Raw genomic sequence first — 24733 nt, 5'->3', positions numbered from 1 at the left:
TATTAGACTATTCTTTTACAGTATGAGTCACTGCATTTCTGCTATGGTGACACTTGTACAGCAGAAGCCATTAAAAACCCAAACTTTGCCAGACATTACTACAAGGTTCCTGCTGATAGTCTCTGCTCTCTAGTACAGAGAAAGACAGTCTCAATGCTAACTTGTTAATGGTAAGGATTGTAATTTTTTTTACTCAGCATGCAACCAGAACTCCTCTCTCTTTAGACCTTCTTTATTTACCATAAAAATAATTAAGGTATGAATACTAACCGTGTATTTCTGTATTTAGCTTTATTCCCGCTTAGTTTATAACGTAATCATTATTACAGAGAAACATGAGTGGGCTCTAATAAATGGTGTTGATTTAGCCCAGATGAAAGCTACATGTCCCCAATGTACTTCTTATGGAGATTTGTCCACAATGGCTTCATTTGGAAGGTGAGCTATGCTCCCTCCACACCTCACCCTGCCTGCAGAGACAATGTACTCCACCCCATACACCAACTCTTTGTCCCATCCCCATGTGTTGATTCCCTAGACCCGTGACTTTATGGACTCCAGGAGGGAAGAGAAATGCTGCATGATAGGGGTATTATTTGGACATGGATCAGGGGGATACAATCAGGACTTCAGGTAATTAGCGTTCACTAAGCACAACCGGCTCTGATCCCACTCCCTTTTTTTAAAACAATGGCAAAACTCGACCCGGACTCAAATGGAATCAGGATGGCACGCATAATCCTTTCCTCACCAGTGAATTTCTCTTTCTAACTTCTCTCTCCCAATAACTTTTGTTTGGCTAACTTTTGTTTGGCTAAAGCATAACTTGTATTTGGATAAGGCATATCTTTCAGAAAGGCCTCCAGCCTTGAAGACATCAAGAGATGGAAAATATGTCACTTCCCTGGTGAAGGGAAGTTACTCAATGAGAGTTTTGCCTGAGTAAAGACTTTAAGATTTGGCCCAATACAGTTTGGGTAAAATGTTGACCTCAGGATCCAGTCTATGTGGGCTTCAGATACAATGCAGCTTGTGCAGCTGTGCAAAAGAGGGGAAGGATTTCTAGATGATATGCAGGAGATTCATAGATTATAAGGCCAGAAGGGACCCGTGTTATCATCCAGTCTGACATCCTGCATAACTATGGCCATAGAACTTCCCTGAATTATTTCCCATTTGAACTACAGCATAAATTTTAGAAAACATCCAAACTTGATTTAACAACTGGAAGTGATGGAGAATCCACCACAAACCTTGGGAAATTGTTCCAAAGGTAATTACCCTGTCTGTTAAAAATTTGCACCGTTTTTTTCAGTCTGAATTTGTCTAGCTTCATCTTTCAGCCACTAGACCTTGTTATACCTTTCTGCACTGGACTGAAGAACCATTATTAGATATTTGTTCCCCTATGTAGGTATGCTTACAGACTGTGATAAAGTCATCCCTTAACCTTCTTTGTCACGCTAACTAGATTGACCTCCTTGAGTCTATCACTATGAGGCATATTTTCTAATCTTGTAATCATTCTCATGGCACTTGTCTGAACTCTCACCAATTTATCAATAACCTTCTTAAATTGTGGACACCGGAACTGAGCACAGTATTCCATCAATAGTCACAGCGAGTCCCAAATACAGATGCAAAATATCTTCCTACTCAACATTCCCATTTAGACATTCAAGGATTTCCATTCGATCTTTTGGCCACAGCGTCACATTGGGAGCTTATCCAGCTTGACCCCTAAGTTTATTTCAGAGTCACACCCTACATGCCATGGCACTTAGTTCTGCGCCCCTGCCAGCGCACGGCAGGGAATGGAGTGTGGGCAGGACAGGCTGAGGAGGAGCAGCAAAAGTAGATCTGCTGGTACATGGAGCCACTTGCCATTGGCCTGTGAATAACAAGGTTTCAGTATAAGTGACTGCAAAGGGATTCTGCTGCCACTCTGACCAGGCACAGGAGAGACACAGAATGATTATTTCTGCACCTCTAGAACACACCTTGCCCTCCCACCCCTCTGGACTGGATCTAGTCCTTAATATTTATTATTTCTGCTTAGGTTGAACATTTTGTGCAGCTTCAACTTCACTTTAGCTAATGGAAGCCCATATGTGGTAGCACAGCTTATTACAAAATATATTCATATTCAATTGTAGGGATATATCACACCCTATAAGCCACTGAACATTGGGATGTTGTATAAGATGCTTCAAATTACATTTGTTATCCAATGAATTCAAGAATTAAAATGGACAGAAAGAAAAATTAATCAAAGATCTGAAAACCACCACCAACGGCAGCATACTCCCCAAAAAGCTGACTGGCTAATGTGGAGACTATTAGTTCTCCAGAAATGCCCTGTACATGAAGATAAAAACAGGGGTATGTAATAAATTCATGTGCTTAGTTCCACTTTAGGCAATGAATAATTTTGCCATCGCTGGTGGGGCAAGACAGGCATCAGAAGCCATTCCATGAATACCCGTTGCCTTGGATAGTGCAGCTACCGGTTAGTAATCTAGTAACTTCTCTGTGACTACCCTCCAAGTCTGCCATGTGAACCTAGGAGCACCATTCCCCTTTGCCTATAGTACAGAGGTAATGATTGCTCAAAGGAAGCATTTTCCTTATTCCCGGAGTATCACATCGTAGAGATGCACCGCTCATTCAGACTTCAGATCTCCGGCACCAAACAATGGGGGGAATCCACTCACTAATGTAGGTACCCACTTTTGAAAATGGAGTCCTGCATTTAAGGAAATTATTCCACCCATTGCTGAATTAGAGCCATCTCTAAGTGGGAAATGAAGAGGCCATTTTGGACCTCCAGTTCTATAGCACAGTGACATGAAAATGCAGTGGGATTTAAACTGGAAAAATGTCATGACCTGAGTTAGGATTTGGCTAACCACTACTTTTCCAGACACACCTAAAAACTCTACTTTTACCAAAAGTGCCACAATCTCTTTAATGACCATAAACAGTAATCACCACAAGTTTGAAGAATTTGACTCATCTAAAAGGTAGCACTTCACAAGAAGAGCACACCCTAACATCACAGGAGGGCATTGGTTAATTACTGATTCAGGGGAGAGTGTCCCTTACCCGAGTCACCAACTCCATTTTCCACAACACTGAGTTTTCCTTGATAGTTTCCCATCTCCCAAATTCGACCACACAACCACATCCTTCTGAGTTTATGACAAAATTAAATGGTATGCTTGCAATGACTAACAAAAGACTAACATTGTAGGTGTCCTTTGATTAATGTTTAACTAATACTTCATTACAACATAAAACAGCTATAACATGTCCACCTTAATTATAAACAAATTAGTTTAGATAAATTATATTAAACTGAAAAACAATATCGGAACCATTAGAAATGGTCCATTAACCCTAATGTCTCATTCATAGGCTAAATTCTGTCTACATAGCTCCCACTGACTGGAATAAAAGTCTTACACTGTAGGGCCAAATTTAGCTCAACACACAGTTTGACAAACCCTTTTTCTTTGTACAGCCTCCTTGCTAGAACAGGTGCAGGAATCAAATAAGACACTCTGGTGTGAAAAGCAAATATTATTAAGTTAATAAAAATAGTCAACAACAGTTTTAAGAAAAATAAAATTGACATAGTAGTCTCTTCTCCTGATCTAGCAGCAGTTATTTATTGTTTGAAGGGTTCACATTACAGTGTATAACATTAAGTCAAAAACAAGTAATGTAATAACTAAAACTACTGTCTATAATACAATACTTCGTGTAATGCTGAAATCCATGACATGTTTATTAGGTTAGTCTGTGCATTTTTAAGGAACTGTGCATCATGGGTTACTTGCCTTAATTTCCCCATCTGTTAAATAAGAATAATGATACTGCTCCTCCTCTGTAACATGCTACAAGATTCTTGGGTAAAGAGCACTAAATATTTTTATTATTGCTCAGGAGTCCCCTACTGAGACAAATTAGATTTCCAAGTCACTAATAATCATAGTTTTCAGCAAGTCCCTGATTATTTTGTATTGAACGGAAAATGCCTAAGAAATAAAATCCATTTGCTGCTTCAAAGCTACAGCATGAAGAAGATTCACTGTTGTAAACATTATATTTGTTGTCTATATTATTCTATTGTTTTTTATCCTACTATTGTTAAGGACCATGATACAAGTGCTTTACGTATTAATAAATATTAAAATAAAACAGAATGGTCTCAGTCAATGAGAGTACAGGGAAGCTATTATTCCTCAGTTATGTGATTTCCTTGCTCTCTAGTTGTGGATGTCTGATAGGCGTAATCACTGCACAGATATTTTCAATACCAGTGCAGTATGTGAATCCCTGAGTTCTGACTGGGCAATGACTGTTGGAATGCATAGATTTACTTTATCACAGTATGATTATATCTCAGTAATAAAACAGCAGTCAAAGTATAGCCAACACTAGAAAGAGAAACTCTTGCAATGAGAGACTTTTGTATGAAACTAAAATAAATTGGTTCATAGTTCCTTGAAGATACATATCTCAGCCTACAGAACCTCACTTACATGAAGAGAGAGAGATGTTTGCACGTATACCCTCCTAGATCATGTCACGTTACAGTGATACTGACTTCATAGATCACTGCCTTGATCATGTTCCACTTAAAATAGAGAACATGATTTTTTTTTTTTTTTAAGATAGGTGCAACAGAACAGTTTGCGGAGTTAACCGTGTTATGTTCCAACAGAATAATGTTAGTGCCTTTTCACTGCTATTATTGAGGTTCGCTCATAACAAACACGAAATGAGCACTCGCTTACACAAATATAAGATTACAGACTAAATACATGGCTGAAAAAGACCTGCAAATATTTTTGTTTGTGTCAACTTTCTTATTTCCCTCTTCCTCTTCCTCCCTCCCCCCACCAAATGCATGCTTAAAGAAACAAAAATCAATCAGGGAAAAAGCATATTTTGATGTGTACCCTGGCAGTCATAACTTGTGGCTATTGAACGTATAATGTAACCAATCCCACCATTTAGATACAAAACCAGTATCTATTAAACCCCATTATGCTTGGCAGGCCTAGATGGAGGGGGGAAAGGGGAGGAAATCTCCATTAACAGCTGATCCATGTGGTTGAAATTGCTTGCTTTCACCAAGGTCCATTTTATAGGGATGTCTTAAAGATTCTATACTATTTGCAAGAGGCACATTAAAATAAAGGTTTAAAAAAATAGCTCCATGTACCTATAACTGCATGATGCTTTACACATTTCCAACACAAAGAATGCCTTTAAATAGAAGACATATAAAAAGTGCACAGAGGACTTTTTTGTGGGTGGGTCAGGAATGGGAAATGTCATGACTGTATTTGTGACTCAAGCCACCCAGACAGAGAAAACAGATTAAACATGGATAGAACATCCTACAATACTTTTTAAATTATGACACATATAGTACGTATTGTACAGTATGTATCAATCTGCTGACACTGTTCTTAAAAGAAACTTGTGAAATACATACAGAAGGTATTAATACTACTCCAAGTTTTGGATGTATACTAAAGACACAAAAAGCCTTCCAATATGGCTAGCATAACATAGCATTTCTATAGCAGCAGAGTAGAATAATGTAGAGTAGAACAAAATATCAATAGGCTGTTTTACTACAAAGGTTAGAAGATATGCTACGCTGTAAAAGATTTACAAAATCATAACTGACAGGATGAATTTTTGTGTAAGTGTTAAGGTTCACAACATACGTGCCCTTTGGTAAGCTCTTCAAATGCAAGATACTTTATAAACAGAATCACTGTATTTGACACACATCGTCCAGCCTGAATGTTGAGTAATCCTGCTGTAGGTATATATAGGTCTATAGGCAGATATGTACGTGCATCTGTAAAAACATACTTTGCACCCACCACATGTGAGGATATCTATGTAGCAAACTGCAAAGTTAAATGAAAATTTGTATTTATCAAGCACCTTTAAACACAATGCCTGCATTCTCCCCACTTATATATCTCCACTGAGATAATCAGTAGTCTGAATTTACAGAGATATGAAAATATGCTGACAACAGCTGCAATACTCTCTAAAGTATTTCTATTATTTTTTTAAATGTGGCATATACAGATTTAAAAGGAGGTGCACACAGTTTTTGCTGGCACTCATTTGAAATGTCCTGCATAATACATTGCCTCCATCTATGTTTTTATCATACTGCACTGTCATGTGTTCACTATATGATTCAGTATATCTTTAGATAGATGCTAGACAGACACAGATGACAGACAAATATACAAACAGTGGAGTCACAATAGTGATTTCAGAGTTAAGAGAGTAAGTAAGATATTTTCCATTCTTAAGCAGCATTTTGACCATCTCCATATAACTTTTGGAAAAACTTCTGCTCTGCCTACTGTTTCTCACATGTACTACTTGTCCACAAGATAGGTTTTTGGAAAGTTTTTAGGTTTTAATTGGATGGGCCTTTTTAAAATTATATGAGTAAGAAATAGTGGTGTTTTCTCACTTTTTGAAAACAGTTCTTACTTTTTTTTTTTTTAAATCCAGTAAGAATTCAGAGCATTAATGTAGAACAGTAAAAATTTTTAATCCAATACTCCTTTATCTGAACTAGTTCACAAGACTAGTTTTATCAAGTTTGGGTTCAAAAGCATTTAGTTATAAGAGCTGATCTCTCTATGCACATTATAATTTCAATGAGAAATTTGGCTAACTAATCAAAGTTCTTCTTTTTTTAAAATAAGGAAATGTATGTCCTTCTGCATTACATAGATAGCCTTCAGAATGTCAGATAACAACAAGGATCCAAACCTGCATTAGGTCCACTAGTTTGGACTTCAATGGAATGCTGCTGATGTTCAGGAATACACCGCAGAGAATTCAAATCCCAAAGAAAATCAGGTGCTAGGAATGTATATTTGTCACTATAATTTTTTTCTAAAAAAAGCTCAGGTTATGTAGGACAATTTAACAAAAATCACTTTTCTCCTGAACTCACACTTTTGTAGCTGCATTTCCCATCACCCCCGCCAAAAAAAAAGAAACTAGCCTCGGGAGCTCCTCAAATCTTGTCCCTGAAGCAGATACCCCCACCCCACACACACTGTTCCAGTTGATATCAGGAATTGAATTCCCAATACACTTCCGTCACATCCTGTTCTCAGTTTTGACAGATTCCCTTCGTAGGCACAGTATCACTGGAACACTGGGAAAACAAAAGGATTCCCTTCTGAGGTTGTTGGGTTTTTTTTGTTTGTTTGTTTTGGTTTGCAGGAGAGGATGTCTGCTGCAAACACCCATACGCATAGAGGATAAGGGTGGCCCTGGGAGGATAGAAGCAAAGTTACATTGACCTCAAGTCGCCTGCACAAGGAAAGCAGTTCTCTTAGCCTGTATGCTCCTGGGTTTGAGATTCCCTCTCTTAGAACCAGCATCACAAGAAAATAAGAACAATGGAACATAAGCTAGGCCATATGGTCCATTGTTTCTAGATTATCAATCCTTTGATCCAACTAGTCCAGTCTCCTGTTTCTGCCAGAGACCAGTACAAGATACTTCAGAGGAAGATAGAAAACCCTAGAGTGCACAAGTATGGGACAACCTGCCCAAAGGGGAAGTTTCTTCTTAACCCTAAGCAATAGGTGGATGGTTTATATCCTAAAGCACGAGAGTTTCTATCCCACTAAATCTGAACTGGTCCACTAAGAGGCAGAAGAGAGGATGCTTTCATACTTCTCTTCCAGTATCAGAATCTTTACTTCATTGCTACATGATGGTAGAATCCTCATTCCCCTTTAGTGGGAGTCAGACAGTGGCAGAATAGTCACACAAACCCTCACTCAGCAAAATGAGTAAATAGCAGCACCTTCGCCCACAGCAGTGACTTTTCATCAAGCCCTCCCATCCACCTTTCCCTCTCCCCCCCGAAACACAAAAATCATAGGGGGCTGAAGCAAAAGATTTTTTTGAAACAGTATCTGTGAATTCTGGAAGTACTTATGACAAGCTTTCTTCCCTGTTCATTGTGTCAAGCTGCAGTTCAATACAATACAATACAATACAATACTGGAATCTTTAAAAATCCTGGACTCTGCAGAATTTATTACTGCTGTGACCATTGGCAGGTTATGCTGATGGAGCTTATGACTTTGCTGAAGCCTGGAATATGGAGCTTATGGCAGCTACAAACTTTGAAGGCGATGTTTGTGAAGCTTATAATTAGGGTCAGTGGAAATCCTCAAGGGTCGAATGTCTAGGCATTCAGTGGGTTTTACCAGCTGTAAATTACTTCTCCTCTGTGCTGACTCATCTGCTCTGGCCAGTGAAAAGAGGGGACAGTAAAGGCTCTAACCAGTCCTCACCATCTTCTCACCCACTTATTCTGGGAAGGGAGTAAGTGGACAGGTAGCCCTGTCCAGATCTAAGGTCTAAGTAGCTCATGGAAGAGTTCCTGGGGTGTTCTTACTCTCCCTTGCTTGTTGAGTATGGATCCCATGCCACAATCTAACTCAAAGGGCTTGATCCTGCTCCCATGAAAATCCTGAGAAATTTACAGTTGATAATGGCTACATAGATGGCCAATAGGGACTTCCAATATCTATTAATTTATATCTTATAATATAGATTAAAAGAAAATTTAACTGATTCAAAACCATCTAGCTGTTCACACAGCTAATCTGCGTAATTGCTTGTTTGCTATCATGGTTACTTTGTTTTAATGTCATTCTAAATTTGCAGTTTTTCTGTTTAAAATAGTTGTGGGAATACTATTCCTCTAAAATAACGAAAAGTGATTTCGGTTTATATAAAGAGCCCCCACCTTCTTCTTCTATTTTTAAATCAGACATGGTATAATTCCTTCCTTCCTACACTACACAAACAAATAATTTGTCCTGTTTCTCCTAATAATAAAATCCCAGACTCTAGCAGAAAAAGAAATTTGAGACGCCTCTTATATCTGGGAAATTAAAAAAAAAAAAAAAAAAAAACCATTTGCAAAGCCTTATTTTAGAACTATATTTATTATTATTATAAAATAGCATTCTGAATGCTGCATGGTAGAATAATGTGTCCTTAGGGTTAGGCTATACCTCCTTAAATAACCATTTAAAAGAACAAAAACAAAAGAAAAACATAGAAACCATTCCGTTTTATTTAGTGCTCTTGAAAGAAACTAGATTGACAATGTGGAAGGTTGGCAATTTCTGTTAATCCGTGCAACAAAGTACACCATGAACAGTGGCAGGACAGATTTTGCCACATGGTTCTACCCACATGCCTTAACTATGACCCGCAGGAAGCACCTCCAAAGCTGAGAGGGTAGTTCACTCTGCAAGGCCATTTAGTTGTTGGCCTCTCTGCTGAGCCTGCCAACAAAGGTGCCAATAAGTGCCAGTTTTGACGCTGGCTTTGCAAACAATTTAAATGATTCTCCTTGTCTCTCCCACCAGGCCATGAACCACAGTATCCAATGTGAAATCACTCAGCCTTTTCACCGAAATCCTCCTGTAAACTTTAGACCACTGTTTGGAATTTAATTCCTGTTGAGAGTGTATTTTGCAAAGTGATGTAAAGCAGTTATAGTGCCAGTGGCCTACAAGGGGCATTTCAAGGCAACCAGTCGAGTCCAAAGCACAAAACCACTGTCAGTGCTAGCCAGAAAGAGAACGGAGCTGTGAGTGACCTTCTACTGCTCTAGTTGCACTGTGGAGATGATGCTTAAGTGAGGAGAAAAAGACAACTGGAAACATATAGGAATGAATAAAACAAATGAAAATGTAGGGATTTTTAGGGGATCTCCCATTTTTTCTTAATTGAATGACAGTAGTGGTAATCTGGATGGTTCTCTCCTCTGATTCCCTTATACACACATAAGCATATCCCCTCCCCCCAATGTACATACACACATACACGTGTGCACACACACAGATGCAAGTAAATTGGGAAGGGATATCTTATATGAGTAAGGGCTCTAACATCAGGCACTAGGATGACCAGAGAGCAAATGTGAAAAATCAGGACAGGGGGTGGAGGGTAATAGGCGTAATATATAAGTAATAGGGTAATATATAAGAAAAAGCCCCATATATTGGGACTGTCCCTATAAAATCAGGACATCTGGTCACGCTACCAGGCCCTGAGACGCCTGTAGCACTTGAATAGTGTGCAGGGAAAACAGTAATTATGATGAAATGCTGTCTAGCAAAGACACACATAAAAAGATTTTTACTGAGTGATTACATTGTAATTTTATTTGTTATTTATTATTCTCCACAGCTAAATCTGTGTAGGTTCCCTTTACCCACTGAATAGCTAATTCTAACAGATATTTTTAATATCGTATCTATATGATTAAGGGACCAAATAGTTTTCAAAGCCCCATTACAGATTTATAATGTAGAATAAATAATAACAAAGTTTAAAGTTTGTAGCTTTTCCCTGCTTCTTCTGAGGGAAAAAAAAAGAAAAAAAAAAAAACGAGTACAGGGAAAATATCTGTTGCAAAATAAACAACTCAGTAGGCAGGAGGGGAAACTGCAAGAAGGAAGAAATAGAAAGAGGGAATACGATATCTTCCCAGCATCTTTGGGTTATTTAAAAGTACCTGTACTTCATAACCTGCACAGCTCCAGGCAACGTGTTAAGCAATAAATTGCTTTCTATAGCTATGTAGTGGTGTTAGAGGGTCAGCAAAACATTCCACTCCAGAGGCACTATATAAATTTCTTGGCCTAAACAACGGGATTGACTCATTTCTACATATTTCAAATCCTCACATAATCTTCCAAGGACAGACATAACGACACTCTACCCCAGAATGAGTGATAAAGAATACTCAGCATTACAACAATGAAATTTAAAAACGCCATGTAGCCATGATACAAACTGACCCCTATGAAAGGGAAATAGGAAAAGCACAAGGCTAGGACTTACATTCTAGTATTGCTGGTCTTGTTTATAATTACAGATTTTCCAGTTTGATCCACATTGTGATCCATTCCAAAATAAGCTGCCACTCTGTGCACTAACATCCTCTGATATGACGACATCTGAGGGAACTTTTTATAGTGATTACTGAAAGAAATCACCACACTGATCAGTGGCAGTACCATCTCTAAGCTATAACAAAAATAATAGCAATACCTTGTAAAATTTGATGTACAGTAATTTAATTAATTTTTGTCCTCTGCTCATTTATACAGCATACATGTATGCTGCAGGCAAGCAGACAGTCAACTACAGTGGCTGGTTTTTAAGAAGTGCTGTATATATTTAGGGGCAATAATAAAATTGGTACATTCACATGCTAAATTATGGTAATCAAATCTCATATTTCACAGCATCAGCTGACTGCTGCAGGGGTCAGGAAGGACTCGGCCTCCCATACACGTTTTCATCCTATATACAATATTGCACAAATGGCCAGGTACATCACGGAAGTTTTATGCCTTCCTCCAAAGCAGCAGACATTGGCTAATGTTTGAGACACCATGGGGCTATTCTAGCATGACAAATCTTATTTCTCTCTATTTTAAAATGTCTATTTCCCTCGCCCCCTCTCCCCCCAAAGTCAGGGGACTTATTCAATTTGTTTGTCTTTAGCTAACTTGTAATATATAATTTTATTATAAAATGTAGAATATGTGAGAGCAAAACAGTGTTTCATATCACTTCAAACAAAAAAATTTTATTTTATTTTTCACCACATTAAAAATATCTTTGTATACAGAGCAAATCGCATGACATCATATTTGATTATAAATTCCTCTCTAGAGATGCATGCTTTATATGCATGAAAGCTTTACAATTATTTCTGGGAATAAGTGACTAGAGCCGGCTGGAAGTCATTAAAGAATTATAGTAAAAATGAAAAGCCTTGCTTTTTGAGATATCTACTGTAGTAGCTGCTACTGACAGCTATCAGACAGGAATTTAAGGCCCAATTTTATCAGGTGCTAAACTCCAGCACTGTGTAGGATAGGCCTCTAAGTGAGCACACTTCCCATAAATAAATAGCATTTATATATGCTTTATGCAAAAGATACATGTGGCATGCAAATATGATAAATTAACCAAATATTGAAACTTAACTTACTTGTTGTCATTAATAAAATCAATAATTTCCTGTTCCATTTTTAAAAGTATCATTCTGTCCCTGTAAAAATAAACAATGATTTGAAAAGGCAGCTACCAAAAACATTTTTAGAGATACTTCTATGACATTTCAAAAACAAATTATGGAAGCCCCTTTATTTAAAAACAGTGTAACTATTTTATTTAAAACTGCGACCTGACTTGCACTGGTACAGCTCGGGAAAGAATCCAGTCTCCCCTTCTTCCCATCCATACCAGAACAAGACAAGACAAGGACTTAAATCCCTTCAGCATTAGGACTTGGCCTGGCAGCACTCGTAGCCTCAAAGTGCTGCATTCAAGTGGCTTGTGGAGCTGTTGAATAATGGTGTTTCTTTTTGGAACAAAAGCAAGCAGTGGATGAAAAATTTCCATCACAAATACTTTTTGATGGAAAATGGGGGTTTTTTGGACTAAATTCGGTTTATCAGAAAAAGGGTGCGTTTTCTGTGGAAATTTTCAACTTTTTGTCTAAAAAACAAATACCCCAACACCCCCCCCGCAAAAAAAAGTCTTCCATGGTGCAACACTGTGGCTCAGCAAGAGGGGAAACTATGAGGCATCATGGAACACAATTTGACCAGGGAAGTCATCAAGAATGGGGATATGGGGCACCCAACAACAGCTTCTGTGAGGAACTGTGACAGCACTGCCATATCAACATTTTCTGTTTTAAATCGGAAGCTTTTGGGTTTTGATTTTTCGTTGAAATTTTCCACAAATCCCCCCACTGAGCCCCCTATAGATACATACTTTCTTAACAGTCCTTGGAAGACACTTTACAGAGTGCACTGCTCTGTAGCACCTTCGAGCTATTTACACCTTATACAGGTCAGACAATTCAGGAACATTTTGTTTTGAAAGCCAGAAACGGGCCTTTAATATGAAATGTGAGTTCATGCATATTGAAACATCATGGAGTTTTAATCCACTCTCTAGATGGGTATTTACCTAATTATTTCTTGATCTCCAGTAAGTGCAAGATGAAGTTGTGCACAATTAACAGATTCAGTTGAAAAGAGCATGTATAATATATACAAAATCCTTATAGAACCAGTGTTCTATATTTAAGATGAAATTCTCTATTAAGGTGAGTTTGCAGTTCCAAATGAAGACTATGGATATAGTGAGGCTAGAATTTGGCACTGTCAATTATGATTTGAGTTGCAAATACTTCCAATCACATAGGCTATATAGTGCTCAGAGTCTGATTGGAGCTGTGCAGCGGAGAAGATAAGCACAGTGGCCAAATTTCAGGAAAAGTAATTAAGCAACGGAAAACTGAAAAGCCTAGGCATAGGAGTTGATTGTTTTATGGCTTCTTGCTCAGTTAAGATCTTCCATTATAATTCTAGTTATAGAGAATGCTCTAGGAAAAAAAAATAAGGTGCTTCATTGCTAGAGTTCCAGGACCATACCAGGAGTTCTAGCTACATGCTGGAGCTACTTACCTGGGATTATTTTTTAATGTGTTCACCAGAAATTCATGCAAATCTATGCCTGTTGAGTCAGTATATTCTTGGCTGCAATCTGAAAAACAAACAATTGTTTAATTTCAAAAGTTAAAAGTTAAGCCACTTTCTATTTTCTAGCCAGCAACCTGAAGAATATATTATGTGAACAATCTACCCCATGAAACAGCAGGAGGAATCAGTCTTTTCTCTGTATTGTACCAATAACTGCCAGCACCAAAGCCAATATATAGTTTTGTCCTTTCCATTTCACAGAAAATGTATAACGTCACCCAAATTCCTTCTAACTTTCCCTCTCCCACTGCTGACATTCATACTGTCCATAAATACATCTTTGTCTAATTTACTATATTCAGTATATAGAGAAAGGAATATGCAATGCCATTGAGAATTCAAAATCTTTAACAGACTGAAATCTAGTGATCTCTGAAAGTGTGTAGGTGACAGTGACATGTGACAGGGTACTTAGAACTGATTTACGGAATAGGTTTTTGTGTTCTACTCAAAAGTAAGAGCAGATCCTCAGCTGGTATGAATCATCAGCTTTAGTGAGTCAATGGAGCTATGACAATTCATATCAGCTGATGATCTGCCCATGGGTAGGCAATGCTTATCCTTAAAGTGACGACACGCTGTAGTTTTGTAACATGGATAATTATAGGTATAAAAATAATTATAGTTAGAGTCACTCTACGCATACCTGCACTGCTAAGGTATAATTATAATATGTGATGGATAATTCACTTTGTATTATAGAACACTGACCATGAGTTAAGGTTAAGGGCCTTATGTGAATTTCCCAATAACGTTAATGAGAGATTCATCTATGGGCCGAGAGCAATATATAAGTATGAGTCTAAATGCTTTGTGTCATTGCTAATGAGTTGTACAGTATACTATCATTAATAAGACAAAGTTGTACTCCTTCATTGAATATTTTACATAAATATTACTATAATCACACAGACACAAACAAACACATTATACACACACACACACGCTTATGTATGCAGAGCGCCACATCTTACACAAAAACTCTGCTATCCTCTGTTAGGGGTTCTACACACAATACAACTGTATATAAGTTATGTCCCTCAAAACCAATCATTTATATGAAAAACTCCCTTTTACTTATCCATATAAATTTCACATTCCCTCTTTTTGATAAATGCATTCCTACTGTATATGTGTATTATAAGATAGATAGAATAGATGCACACAGGTAAAATACATATATATCAAGTATATACATTCATACGCATGTCCAAGAATTTCTAGATGTGACCATAATAAATAATTGAAAAAGGATTCAAGTATTTTGAAATTCACCTTTTGATAACATTCTGATCTTGGATTTTTCACAGTTTTTATCTTTTTCTTTGTTTTTATCCTTCTCTTTTTCTTTCTCAGAGTCATCTTTACTAGATTTATCTTCTTCTTGTAGACTGGGGAAACTCGAAAGCTGTAGTTGTATTGATTCCTGTTGAAAAAAATATAACAATTTAGGGCCAGATTCAGTAAACTTTACATGGATTCCAATCTGCAGAGGTTTGCATTAAGGTGTGCACAGCTAGAAAAACTGAAGTCAGATATAAAATGTTTCCTATTGGGTAATACTAAATCTTATCAAGAGAATAATGCATTCTTTGGGCCAAATTCTGCCCTCAGCTGTGTGTGTTTGCTGCACTCACTGAAGTCAGAATTTCTTCCTTAATATTTGCAAACTAAGACCTCTGAGTTTACAAATATTAAAGGTACATTATTCTCCACTTTCAGTAATTACACTTCTCTCTCAATAATTATAACACTGGAAGTACAGTCTTATATGGGTGGTTCTTCTCATAAACCATTCTATATCTAGATAGATATTGCAGATGCTAGATAAAGACCAAAATGATCTAACACTTTTTTCCACGGAAAAAAAATGTTGCAAATTCATATAAAGTGCACACATATCGTGCTATATAATTTAAACTGATTTTTCAGATCCTGAGAATAAGAGAATGCCAGTAAGTGATAATATGCATTGCGGAAAACTGAGTTTAGGCTATCAGGTCTTTCACGTTAAAAGCCATCTGGAAACAAGGCCCTTAGCAAAAGGTTAAAAAAATGTGTACTGCGGTTTTCAGAACAGTGGATGCACTAACTGAATTTCTTCAGTGCATCAGAAATCCATGTCCTAAAGATTTTGACATTTCAAAGATTGTGAATTCCTTTGAAGCTGCACTTGTTAGAAAACTGGGAATTCATGGTGTTTGGCCTTTTTTGTTTTGCTTTTGAGAAATCATTATTCTCCACTCGCATTGACACTGGATTTTTCAGACAAGAGTAAAAAATGAGTTGGTATTTGATGAAATACATAAACAGTGCTGTGATAAACTTCAAAAGAATGGAAATTGACTATAAGAAGGAAAAGAAAGTATGCCTAAGTATTCACACTGTTTTGAAGAAAAATGACTGAACAAAATCAGATATTTAAGTTTTGTAAAAATACATGCTTGCATCAAACTGTGGCAAAATTAGCAGTATTAAAAGTGCCTTTAATGAACTAGTGGCCTGCATAACTGGTAAGCTACAGCTGCCACATCACTGATGATGTCCAAATTAACATGTATTAAAAAAATAGCCTGATTGCTAGCAAATTCCCTGCTATCATCAATTTTCATAGATTGCTGATGTACATAAAAACAAATCTCATTACAAAATTTTAACCAAAAGGATAATTTTTCAGAATCATAACATTAATGACTCAAATGATGCCTGTAATAACTATTACAAATCTTAGAGTTATTAAAAAGAACCGCTAAAAGTCAGACACCAAAACTAGTAAGACAGGAAGTCGAAATTGCCCCTGCTGAATCGGTGTCTTATTCTTTTCATGAAGCTGAAATGTGGTACAGAAGACTTAAGAGGCAAGGCACTGTAAAACAGAAGCAAGAAGCAAAGCCCTGTGGCAAAACATTAACCTGGGTTTATTTTCTCAATCTCTATTTTTGTTACTGTAAGGCAGAAATGTTAGCAGAAGGCTGTACTGAATATAGAGAGAGAATGGGAATTCTCAACCAGATGAGATAAGGACAGCCAGGAGAATGTCTGCTAACTGCCAAGTTGTACTCTGTGGACTAAAGTATGTTTTCCGTTCACTTGCTGAGGAAAAACTGTAAGTAAATTTCTTGTTCGGACGACAGGACTTTTGTATGAATCAGTATCACAAGATCCATCAGAACAATTTCAGATTCCCTGGACTATCTAATGGAAAGTGATTTTGTCATTAGTTCTTCAAAACAGAGGGAAAAGTATGTAACTGGCTATTCCATCCTCCACACTTTAATCCTGAACTATTAAAATGGCTGTTAAAATGCACCTATTTTGATGAGAGGAGAAAAATGACAGACTTTACACATAGTATAAACACACATATAAACATACAGTATCTATTTTATGTTACACATATATGATTCTGCTTATATATATTTGGTTGCTCTGGAAGAAACACACAAAAGGGCTGTAGAGTCGTGAAAGCAATCTATTATTTTTTGTTATATTTATTTTTATTGATTTTTCTCAATAGTAAAATACAACGTTAATAAGTACATTGATACAAGGTAAGTATAGTGAATAACAAAAAAAATGTTCAAGTTGCAATAATACACTGATAAAAGTCAATAGTATAACATTAGAGGCAACATTCCTTTTAAGTAAGGACATAGTGAACCATCAGGTAAGCGTTCAAGATCAAGTAATACAGGTAACAAGATTTTTCCTACACAGGAAAATGAAGGCAAATTTTCAAATATCAATACAAACATCAGGGTTGCAGTACAATCCATACTCTGTAGTTCTGGCAATGTACCATACATTCTCTGGTAATCAAGACCCTGTGCTTTGTAAACCGCTACGACAAACTAATAAAAAAGTAATTCAAAATAAACTCAAAATACGCTTCTTTCTCCTTTAAAATAAAAGTAAACCATTTCAACTGGCACAACAACACTTCCAGTATCCTTCAGCCAGTCCAAGGAGGAGAGTGCAGGTCTAGCTTTCCATTGCAAAGCTAATCTGCATTAGTAAGCAATAGGCCAATTTAAGAGCAAAGCATAGTGTCTATCTAATTCAGTACTTGGAACCAATTGTCTTTACATGAGACAGATGTTGGGAATCCAGGGCTACTTTAACTCCTGTGATCTTTTCAGTATAGTCAAAGAATTCTTTCCAGTAACTTGTCTGACCAGGGTAGGACCAGAGGATGTGTGCCAGGGACCCCTCCTCTGTCTGGCATCAGGGTGCAGTTTGGGAGATGTATTTTACCACAAAACCTGTCAGCCTCTGTGGAGTTTAATACATGTCCTCTGCAGTACATTATCAACTACCATGCGATGATTAATACAATCTCTTATATTTATATTATTCCCCTTTTCAGTCTCCATTAAACAATAGAAAACACAAATAAAATGCAGAACAAAAGCCACACATTTTGAATAATGCAAGTTAAGCTAAAAGCATAGTTTTTTTAAATATATACCTACAACTGTAAAATAACCTGTCAATTTCTCTACTGCATAATCATCATTGTAGAGCAGTGAGAACTCGGAGAAGTTCAGCTGCTCAACAAGATCTGGTTTTTGGTCTTTCAAAAAATAAATGAATGAATGAATAAATAAATAAATAAAAATCCTCTCCACACTTATGAGCCTAAGGGGAGAGTTCAATTTGTTTCATTTCAAGTCAATAGAGGAAATTCCAAAAAAGTACACTTAAAAGGGATTCTTTGTTTTGTTCTGAGCTCACAAAAGTCATTCTCTCAATCTTTTTCCCTCTTTCTCTCTATGGCTAATCTCATTTGCCAATAAAACAACTGAATACCAATGCTGGCAGTTTTTAAGGTTGGTTTGTTTGTTTCACAAAAATCTTGTTTTTACTGGTCAAATGAAAATGAGTGTGAGAGTTTTAGGTGTTTTTTGTTTGTTTGTTTTTTTGCAAGCGAACCTAGATCGGTTTGCCAGAGTCTGAATCTGCTGGATCGAATTGCCAAGATGCTTTGGTCCAAAAGGAGTTTCTTTGGAATAAATGGAATACAAATGGAATCCTACTCAGTATAATGCACCCTCTTCTCTGCCAATGTATTTTAGAGAGTCAAAGATCTGTGTAGTATTATGAAGTGCGTGCTGGGGGACAGATACATAATGGATCTCAGCTGAACTAGAAACCAGAGTGTACTTAGAACTGTCTCTGGTATAGCCTCAAAAGAGATAGCCTTAGAGAAAAGAACAATTCTTTTATTTATTTATTTTTAATTTAAAAACTGAATTCTTTTGAATTCTTTTCCATTTGTTGAAATTTTCAGGGGGTCTGGAAAAAAAAGCAAATAACACCCTGTGACATACTGTAAGACTACTTCAATATTTCAAAATAAAGTACACGCTAAGCCAGATAACTTCATAAAATCATGTGCATTGTCGGATGTAAGTTTTTCTTTTTGTTTTCCCCAAAAATATTGCTAAAAGCCCAATTAAGTAACATGATCATGCAAGTGAAAGTGGAAGTCAACCATGCAGTTAACGGCCATGATTTCAGATGTACCTGATTATCATGAAGACCTTCTGCTCCCAACCGAGGAGATGACTCTTCACACACAGCAAGACTCCGAACCAGTTTCCCCTTAGCTCCTGACTGAATAAATAGAAAGAAAACAAAACAAAGAAAACTACTGCTGACCCCAAATCTGAACATGTGCCAACCATCCCAATGAACAGATATATTATCGGGTACTCATCCAGCAAAACTGCATTTGCGTGAGATGCAAGTGCATGTCTGTGACAGACAGAAGATTAACCATTCTGTCCAGCAAGTCATTTGCCACATGGGTTTGGCTTTTAAACACTTTTGCTACACTTCACTTCAATTGAAAATCATAAAAGCAAAAACAAAACAAAAAATCTGGTAGTGGAGTCAAAGCAACAATTCTATTTCCTGTAACCAATAGCAATAGAGCTGAACAGTGACAAATTTTAAAAGTTTTATTTTCTTGCTCTTGAAAACTGTTATATAAAAAAAAGCGAGTGAGTGAGCAAGAACATTTATCACTAACTAGCTGCCTTTCTTCTACTCAATCTTTTCAATCCCTACAGCTTCAGAAACTTGATTATTCCACTTAAATAAAATTCAGTCAAAACATTAATTACAACAGAAAAAAGAAAAAAAAGTTTTTTCTTTCCCAGTTGCACACACAAACACATACAAAGATCACACATACAAGTACGTAGCAAGCCCAGCAACTAATGTCTGATTGCTAAATAAAGGGGAGATTGACACTTAGCATCTAGTGGAAACTCCTCTGCCTTTGTGCCACATGATTATAAAGAAAAAGAAAAAGTGAAGATAAAAGCTCATTGTTGCATCTGAAAACAGCCACCTGAATGGAACTTTTTATCACCTTGCCAGTTCAGCATGCAGTTGCAGGTGGAACTTTACCTTGGATCTCTTTTTCTGTTGGTTCTGATTTACGCCTCGTTTCTGTGTGTAGCAAATAACAAATAATTGTCACTTTAGTGGAAAATGCACACAATAGGAATATCAGCGTACTTCATTAAATCCTTCTCTAAGCAATCCTTTAAAATTTACTTATTGCAAAGTAACATCCCTATTGCAACTCTGAAAAACTAGGGAGCCAAGAATTGCCTCTGCTATGTTCATGAATCTGATTGGTATACAAAACATGCAAACAATGTTTTGGAATTTTATGCTCAAATACAAATATGATAAAAAGACAACACTAAAATAAGCCTCTCTCCCTCTCCAAACTCCTTTCTCTTTTGATCTTGTCAGTAGTCCCATAAATTGCAGTCCCTCTTTCTTTTAATATTCTTTTAAGTTAAAAGAATAAAAATTCATCATGGCAAAGACCCACATTTTTAATGATCTTTCTTTAGCTTTGCATAACAAGAGAGTCACAGCTTTTTGCTGGTAATAACTGTTACTTTTTAAAATGAAACACACCATAAAAACTAAGAAATATTTCAGTTTCTATTAATTCTGTGTGTATATCAGATCAAGATAATATCCTAAATATCCTGAGATGGAAAACTGAGAGACAAATATTTTACCGTATTTTACAATGGGTACCTAACAATAAAAATACTACCAATAATATAACACCTATACAATTAATTAACTCGGAATGTAGATTGATTCTTTCTTTCAATCTAGCCAAACAAAGAGAGACAGTAGAAATGACAATGTAATGATAACACGGTGATATAAAAGCCATCCAAGACCTTCCACTTACCTGGAGGTCCGTCTTGGCATCACTCAATTTCTCCTCTTTTTCCTCTGCTTCCAAGCTTTCCGTTTTATTAATGATGCAGTTCTCTGGGGTCGCATCAGAGATGGCAGACTCCTGGTCTTTCACAGCTTCCTCTGCTGTCTCCTCGTTCAATTTACCTTGCTCAGACATTCTCCCAGGCAGAAATTAAAACAAGATTTGGCGACCTGGAAGGTCGAGACATTAAAAAAAAAAAAAAAAAAAAAAAAAAAAAAAAATGGGGGAGAGGATGAATTTTTTATTTTAGTTCTCAAATGAATAATTTCATTTCATTTGATAAACAAACCACAATAACAAACTCAGGAGTTCAGAGCAATACACTCCAGCAGAAAAAAAAATGTATTGAACCAACACTGGGTAAGAGTAGAGCTGAAGTATGATAAATAAAACAACTTGGTTTCAAATACGCTTAATGGTAGAGAATGTAAACCAGGATTAAGGTACTGTAACATAAGCCCTCACCCTTTGCTCTCCTTCCACAGCCAAGGAGTTTCTGCAGAGGTAAAGATCGGGATGGAAAGGAATTTTTTTTTTCTTCAAAATAAGTAAGCTGAATCAAATAGAAAATGACCCATTTACACTTCCGGGTCATAGGCATGTCAGTGCTACACTCCTCTAGTATCTCTCTCCCTCAAAATAAATAAATAAATAAATACATACACAAATAAAGCACCACCAAGAGGAGAAATATTGCAGATTTCTATCACTCAGCTATCACCTTGCGTTTAGAGAGAGAGAGAGAGAGAGCCTATAGCGTTCATTATAGGCACACACAAAAATTAAATTCAGTTGAGGAGGTAATAATTCAATATAAATATGAAATCGAAATTTGGCAATAAAGCTCTCAGAGTCAACATTTCCAGACATCAAACTGACAGTTCCATTATTAAAATCATAAGCCTCTTCCCAAACCGCATGTCACTTTCTGCAGCACTATGGAAATCCTACTGGAAGCCCTTGGCAGGTAGCTCTAATGAAGATATCTTAACTGCACTGCATTACTCTCAGCTCACAATGGACTGTTGTACAGAAGCTCTAAATGGCTTTTCAAAGTTAAAGCCTATTATTATTTTTTTCTCTTTCTACCCACAAAACACCCTCCCGACACCTCCCCCACTGATCAATTGTCAAACGAGTCTCATGAATAATTTAGCTTGCCCCCCTCTTTCCTTTTTTTCTTGTTTTAAGATGTGTCTAAAAGAAAAACAACTGCAGTGGAAAAGGGGAGTTATTTCAGAAACAGATTTCAGTAAAATAGCATGCCGTTTCCCAGAAATGTAACAATGGCTATTAGATAAAACTAGATTTTGCCACGTTTCTTTTACAGCTTGTAATAAACATTCAGCACTTTTCTTCTGTTTTTTTTAACGGAAATACAAAGGATTTTAAAACATCAGTCATTTGAATGTATCTGTTTTTGGCATTTTAAATAAAGGATGTTAAAAGGAGGTTTCTACATGAAGATATGTTGCAGTTCCATCTCATTTTGCAACGGATTGTGGAGATTTAGCAGAATGAGATTTTCTGAACAATTGTGAGTTTCATACATGTGAGTATATGAATATCAGCACGGGGGGATGTAACTTTACAAACCACACAAAGAAGAGACATAAGCAATTAAATAAATTTCTCAAAGTGTATTACTGCCAAGAGGGTATAATATTTTTCTGTAAAACAATGTTGCTGCCGGTAAATTTTTGGCTGTTGTGCACTTACATGTGTAACTCAAATTCACTGAGATTCTCTCTCTCTCTCTCTCTCTCTCACACACACACACACACACACACACACACACACACACACCTTTCAATGTACACTGTATGAATAGCATATCAATACATAGAAAATATTCACAAATACAAACAATAATTAAGCTGCCGATTAACAACTGTAACAAACAAGCCATTTACCTTCAAAGCAGCTTTAATTCTCGATGTCTTTCTAGCTGCTTCTGTTGCTCTGCAATGGTTAAATCCACACAAATGATCAATGACAACATGAGTCCCATGTCCCCACTAACAGTTCAGAATGCCAATCTCCATGCTCTTCCTTTAGATAGTTTGACAGATCATCAACAACCTGGAAAAAGACAAAAAGTAAATAATCATGGTAATGATCATGGTAGGGTTAAGGATGCAATAAATAGGACCAGATTTTTAACACTAATGACCAGCTTCAAGCAAATCACTTTCACAGCTTGATCCAGCTCCACCTGTCTCAAAACTGCCTGCTTCTTCTCTAATGAAGGCTAGAGCCGGCTGTTCAAGTCATAACAGCTCCTACGCAAAGAGCTAAAATTATCAATTGCATTATGCACTGAAGATTACTCACTTCAATTTTAACCTTTTTTAAGAGAATTCTAGCACTTTTCACATAAAAATATTAAGATAATCTGTTTGCTTCAATGGAAATCAATATTGTCTGTGGGCAAAAAGATCTTGTCTGCTTTTTAACCAAAGCTTCAGACCCAATTAAGGATTTACACAATATTTTAAAGACGCTCCATGACTGCTTTTAGAAAGTGATCTCGATAAGGGTACAGTTAATTTACATGTTGGTTTAATGAGGCATATCTGCCGAATAAAAGCAGGAATGATCGGTAGGTACAGAGGGGAGAGGGCATGAAAAACCAATCCCCCGAACAATAGAAACCAGTGAAAACTTTCCTTAGGTAGTATGTAAAAAAATAACAGATCTCTCTCTCTCTACATTATTGTCAGAGAGCAAGACTGAAGGAACAATTGCTTCAGAAATGCAATGCAAACGCCATTTGTCAGGACTGTTACTGCCAGCTGGGTATGGGGTTTGACAGAAAAGGAACATTTTGAGATGGATTCGACAGATTTACAAACTATGGTCATGTGGAAAATTCTCATGATGCAATGAGTCTTGTTGAGATTTCCATATGTGCAGTGGCCAAGGTAACTGGGGGGAGGGAGAGAGGAGAAGAAAGGCAAAAAACATCCCCAAAGGAACAGAAATACCGCTCATTCGATAAGAAAAACAAGCTGCATATCATCAAACTCTATTACACTTTTTCTGATGTACATGGTTTTAAATTGCAAACAGTTGCAATAGCTGTACTGTAGGGTATGATGAATTGTAGCTTATAACCCGTTTAATTTAGCTAAATGCTACAAATCAGAAGTGGAATGTAATAATTTTTAAAATCATATTCTGATCTCTCCAGAATTTCAGTGCTGTGTAAGCAAAGAATATTTTGTTACACAGCCTTTTATATTCCCCAAGAGGTAAGCATAAATACATATAAAGATTTTATACCTCATCTCTAAAACCAGTAAATAATTTGTATATAGCTATAGAACTACTCATGGCAGGATCATTTACTATCCTTTCGGAAAAAAATATTTTTGGGAGGTCCAACGCTATGGTGGTGAGAACAGTAAAAGAACCAAAACAGAAAATAGAGCAAAGTAATTATATTCAGAAATTTATATATAAGTGATCCTACTATATGGAACAGATATAGGTAAAAAATCAATTCACTGACCCAATGAAATTGGCAGGAAGGCGAATTGGCTAGTCCTAGGAACCTTTTTGCCCCCACCTCACAATAAAAATGATATAGTATATCACAATACAATACAAGAGGGAAAAAAAAGACAGAGACAGAGCACCGTGAAGTCCAGAAGCTCCAAATCTATAGGGGAAATAGAGATTGTTGTATCAAAATCTCGCCAAAAATTAGCACGTAATTTCAGGATTCGACACACTTTTTGCAGCATTGCCATATGCGATAAGCTAAATATTCACAAAAAGGCATCTCAGA

The 24733-nt window shown here is 36.8% G+C and overlaps 1 protein-coding gene across 17 annotated transcripts in view; it reads right to left on the bottom strand.

The window, feature by feature from the left end:
• Window positions 1-24733, bottom strand: part of ARPP21 (cAMP regulated phosphoprotein 21) — a 245378-nt gene that overhangs the window by 106999 nt on the left and 113646 nt on the right. For all 17 annotated transcript variants that reach the window (XR_010922124.1, XR_010922125.1, XR_010922126.1 and 14 more), the window contains 8 exons: window positions 22854-23022; window positions 20908-21110; window positions 20094-20135; window positions 19203-19292; window positions 14952-15102; window positions 13602-13680; window positions 12113-12172; window positions 10951-11091 (listed from right to left, as the gene is read on the bottom strand). Coding sequence is in view for 14 of the 17 variants with exons in the window: in XM_067560915.1 (XP_067417016.1) it covers window positions 10951-11091; window positions 12113-12172; window positions 13602-13680; window positions 14952-15102; window positions 19203-19292; window positions 20094-20135; window positions 20908-21075 (731 nt within the window). In the remaining 3 variants the exon portion in view is untranslated. The remainder of the gene's footprint in view (window positions 1-10950; window positions 11092-12112; window positions 12173-13601; window positions 13681-14951; window positions 15103-19202; window positions 19293-20093; window positions 20136-20907; window positions 21111-22853; window positions 23023-24733) is intronic.

Source organism: Emydura macquarii, unplaced genomic scaffold (assembly GCF_026122565.2).
Source record: "Emydura macquarii macquarii isolate MOO-44397 ecotype Brisbane River unplaced genomic scaffold, CSIRO-AGI_Emac_v2 contig_2321, whole genome shotgun sequence".
NCBI classification, from domain to species: Eukaryota; Metazoa; Chordata; order Testudines; family Chelidae; genus Emydura; species Emydura macquarii.
Note: the sequence above shows the minus strand (reverse complement) of the source record. Positions and strands in the feature narration are given on the sequence as shown.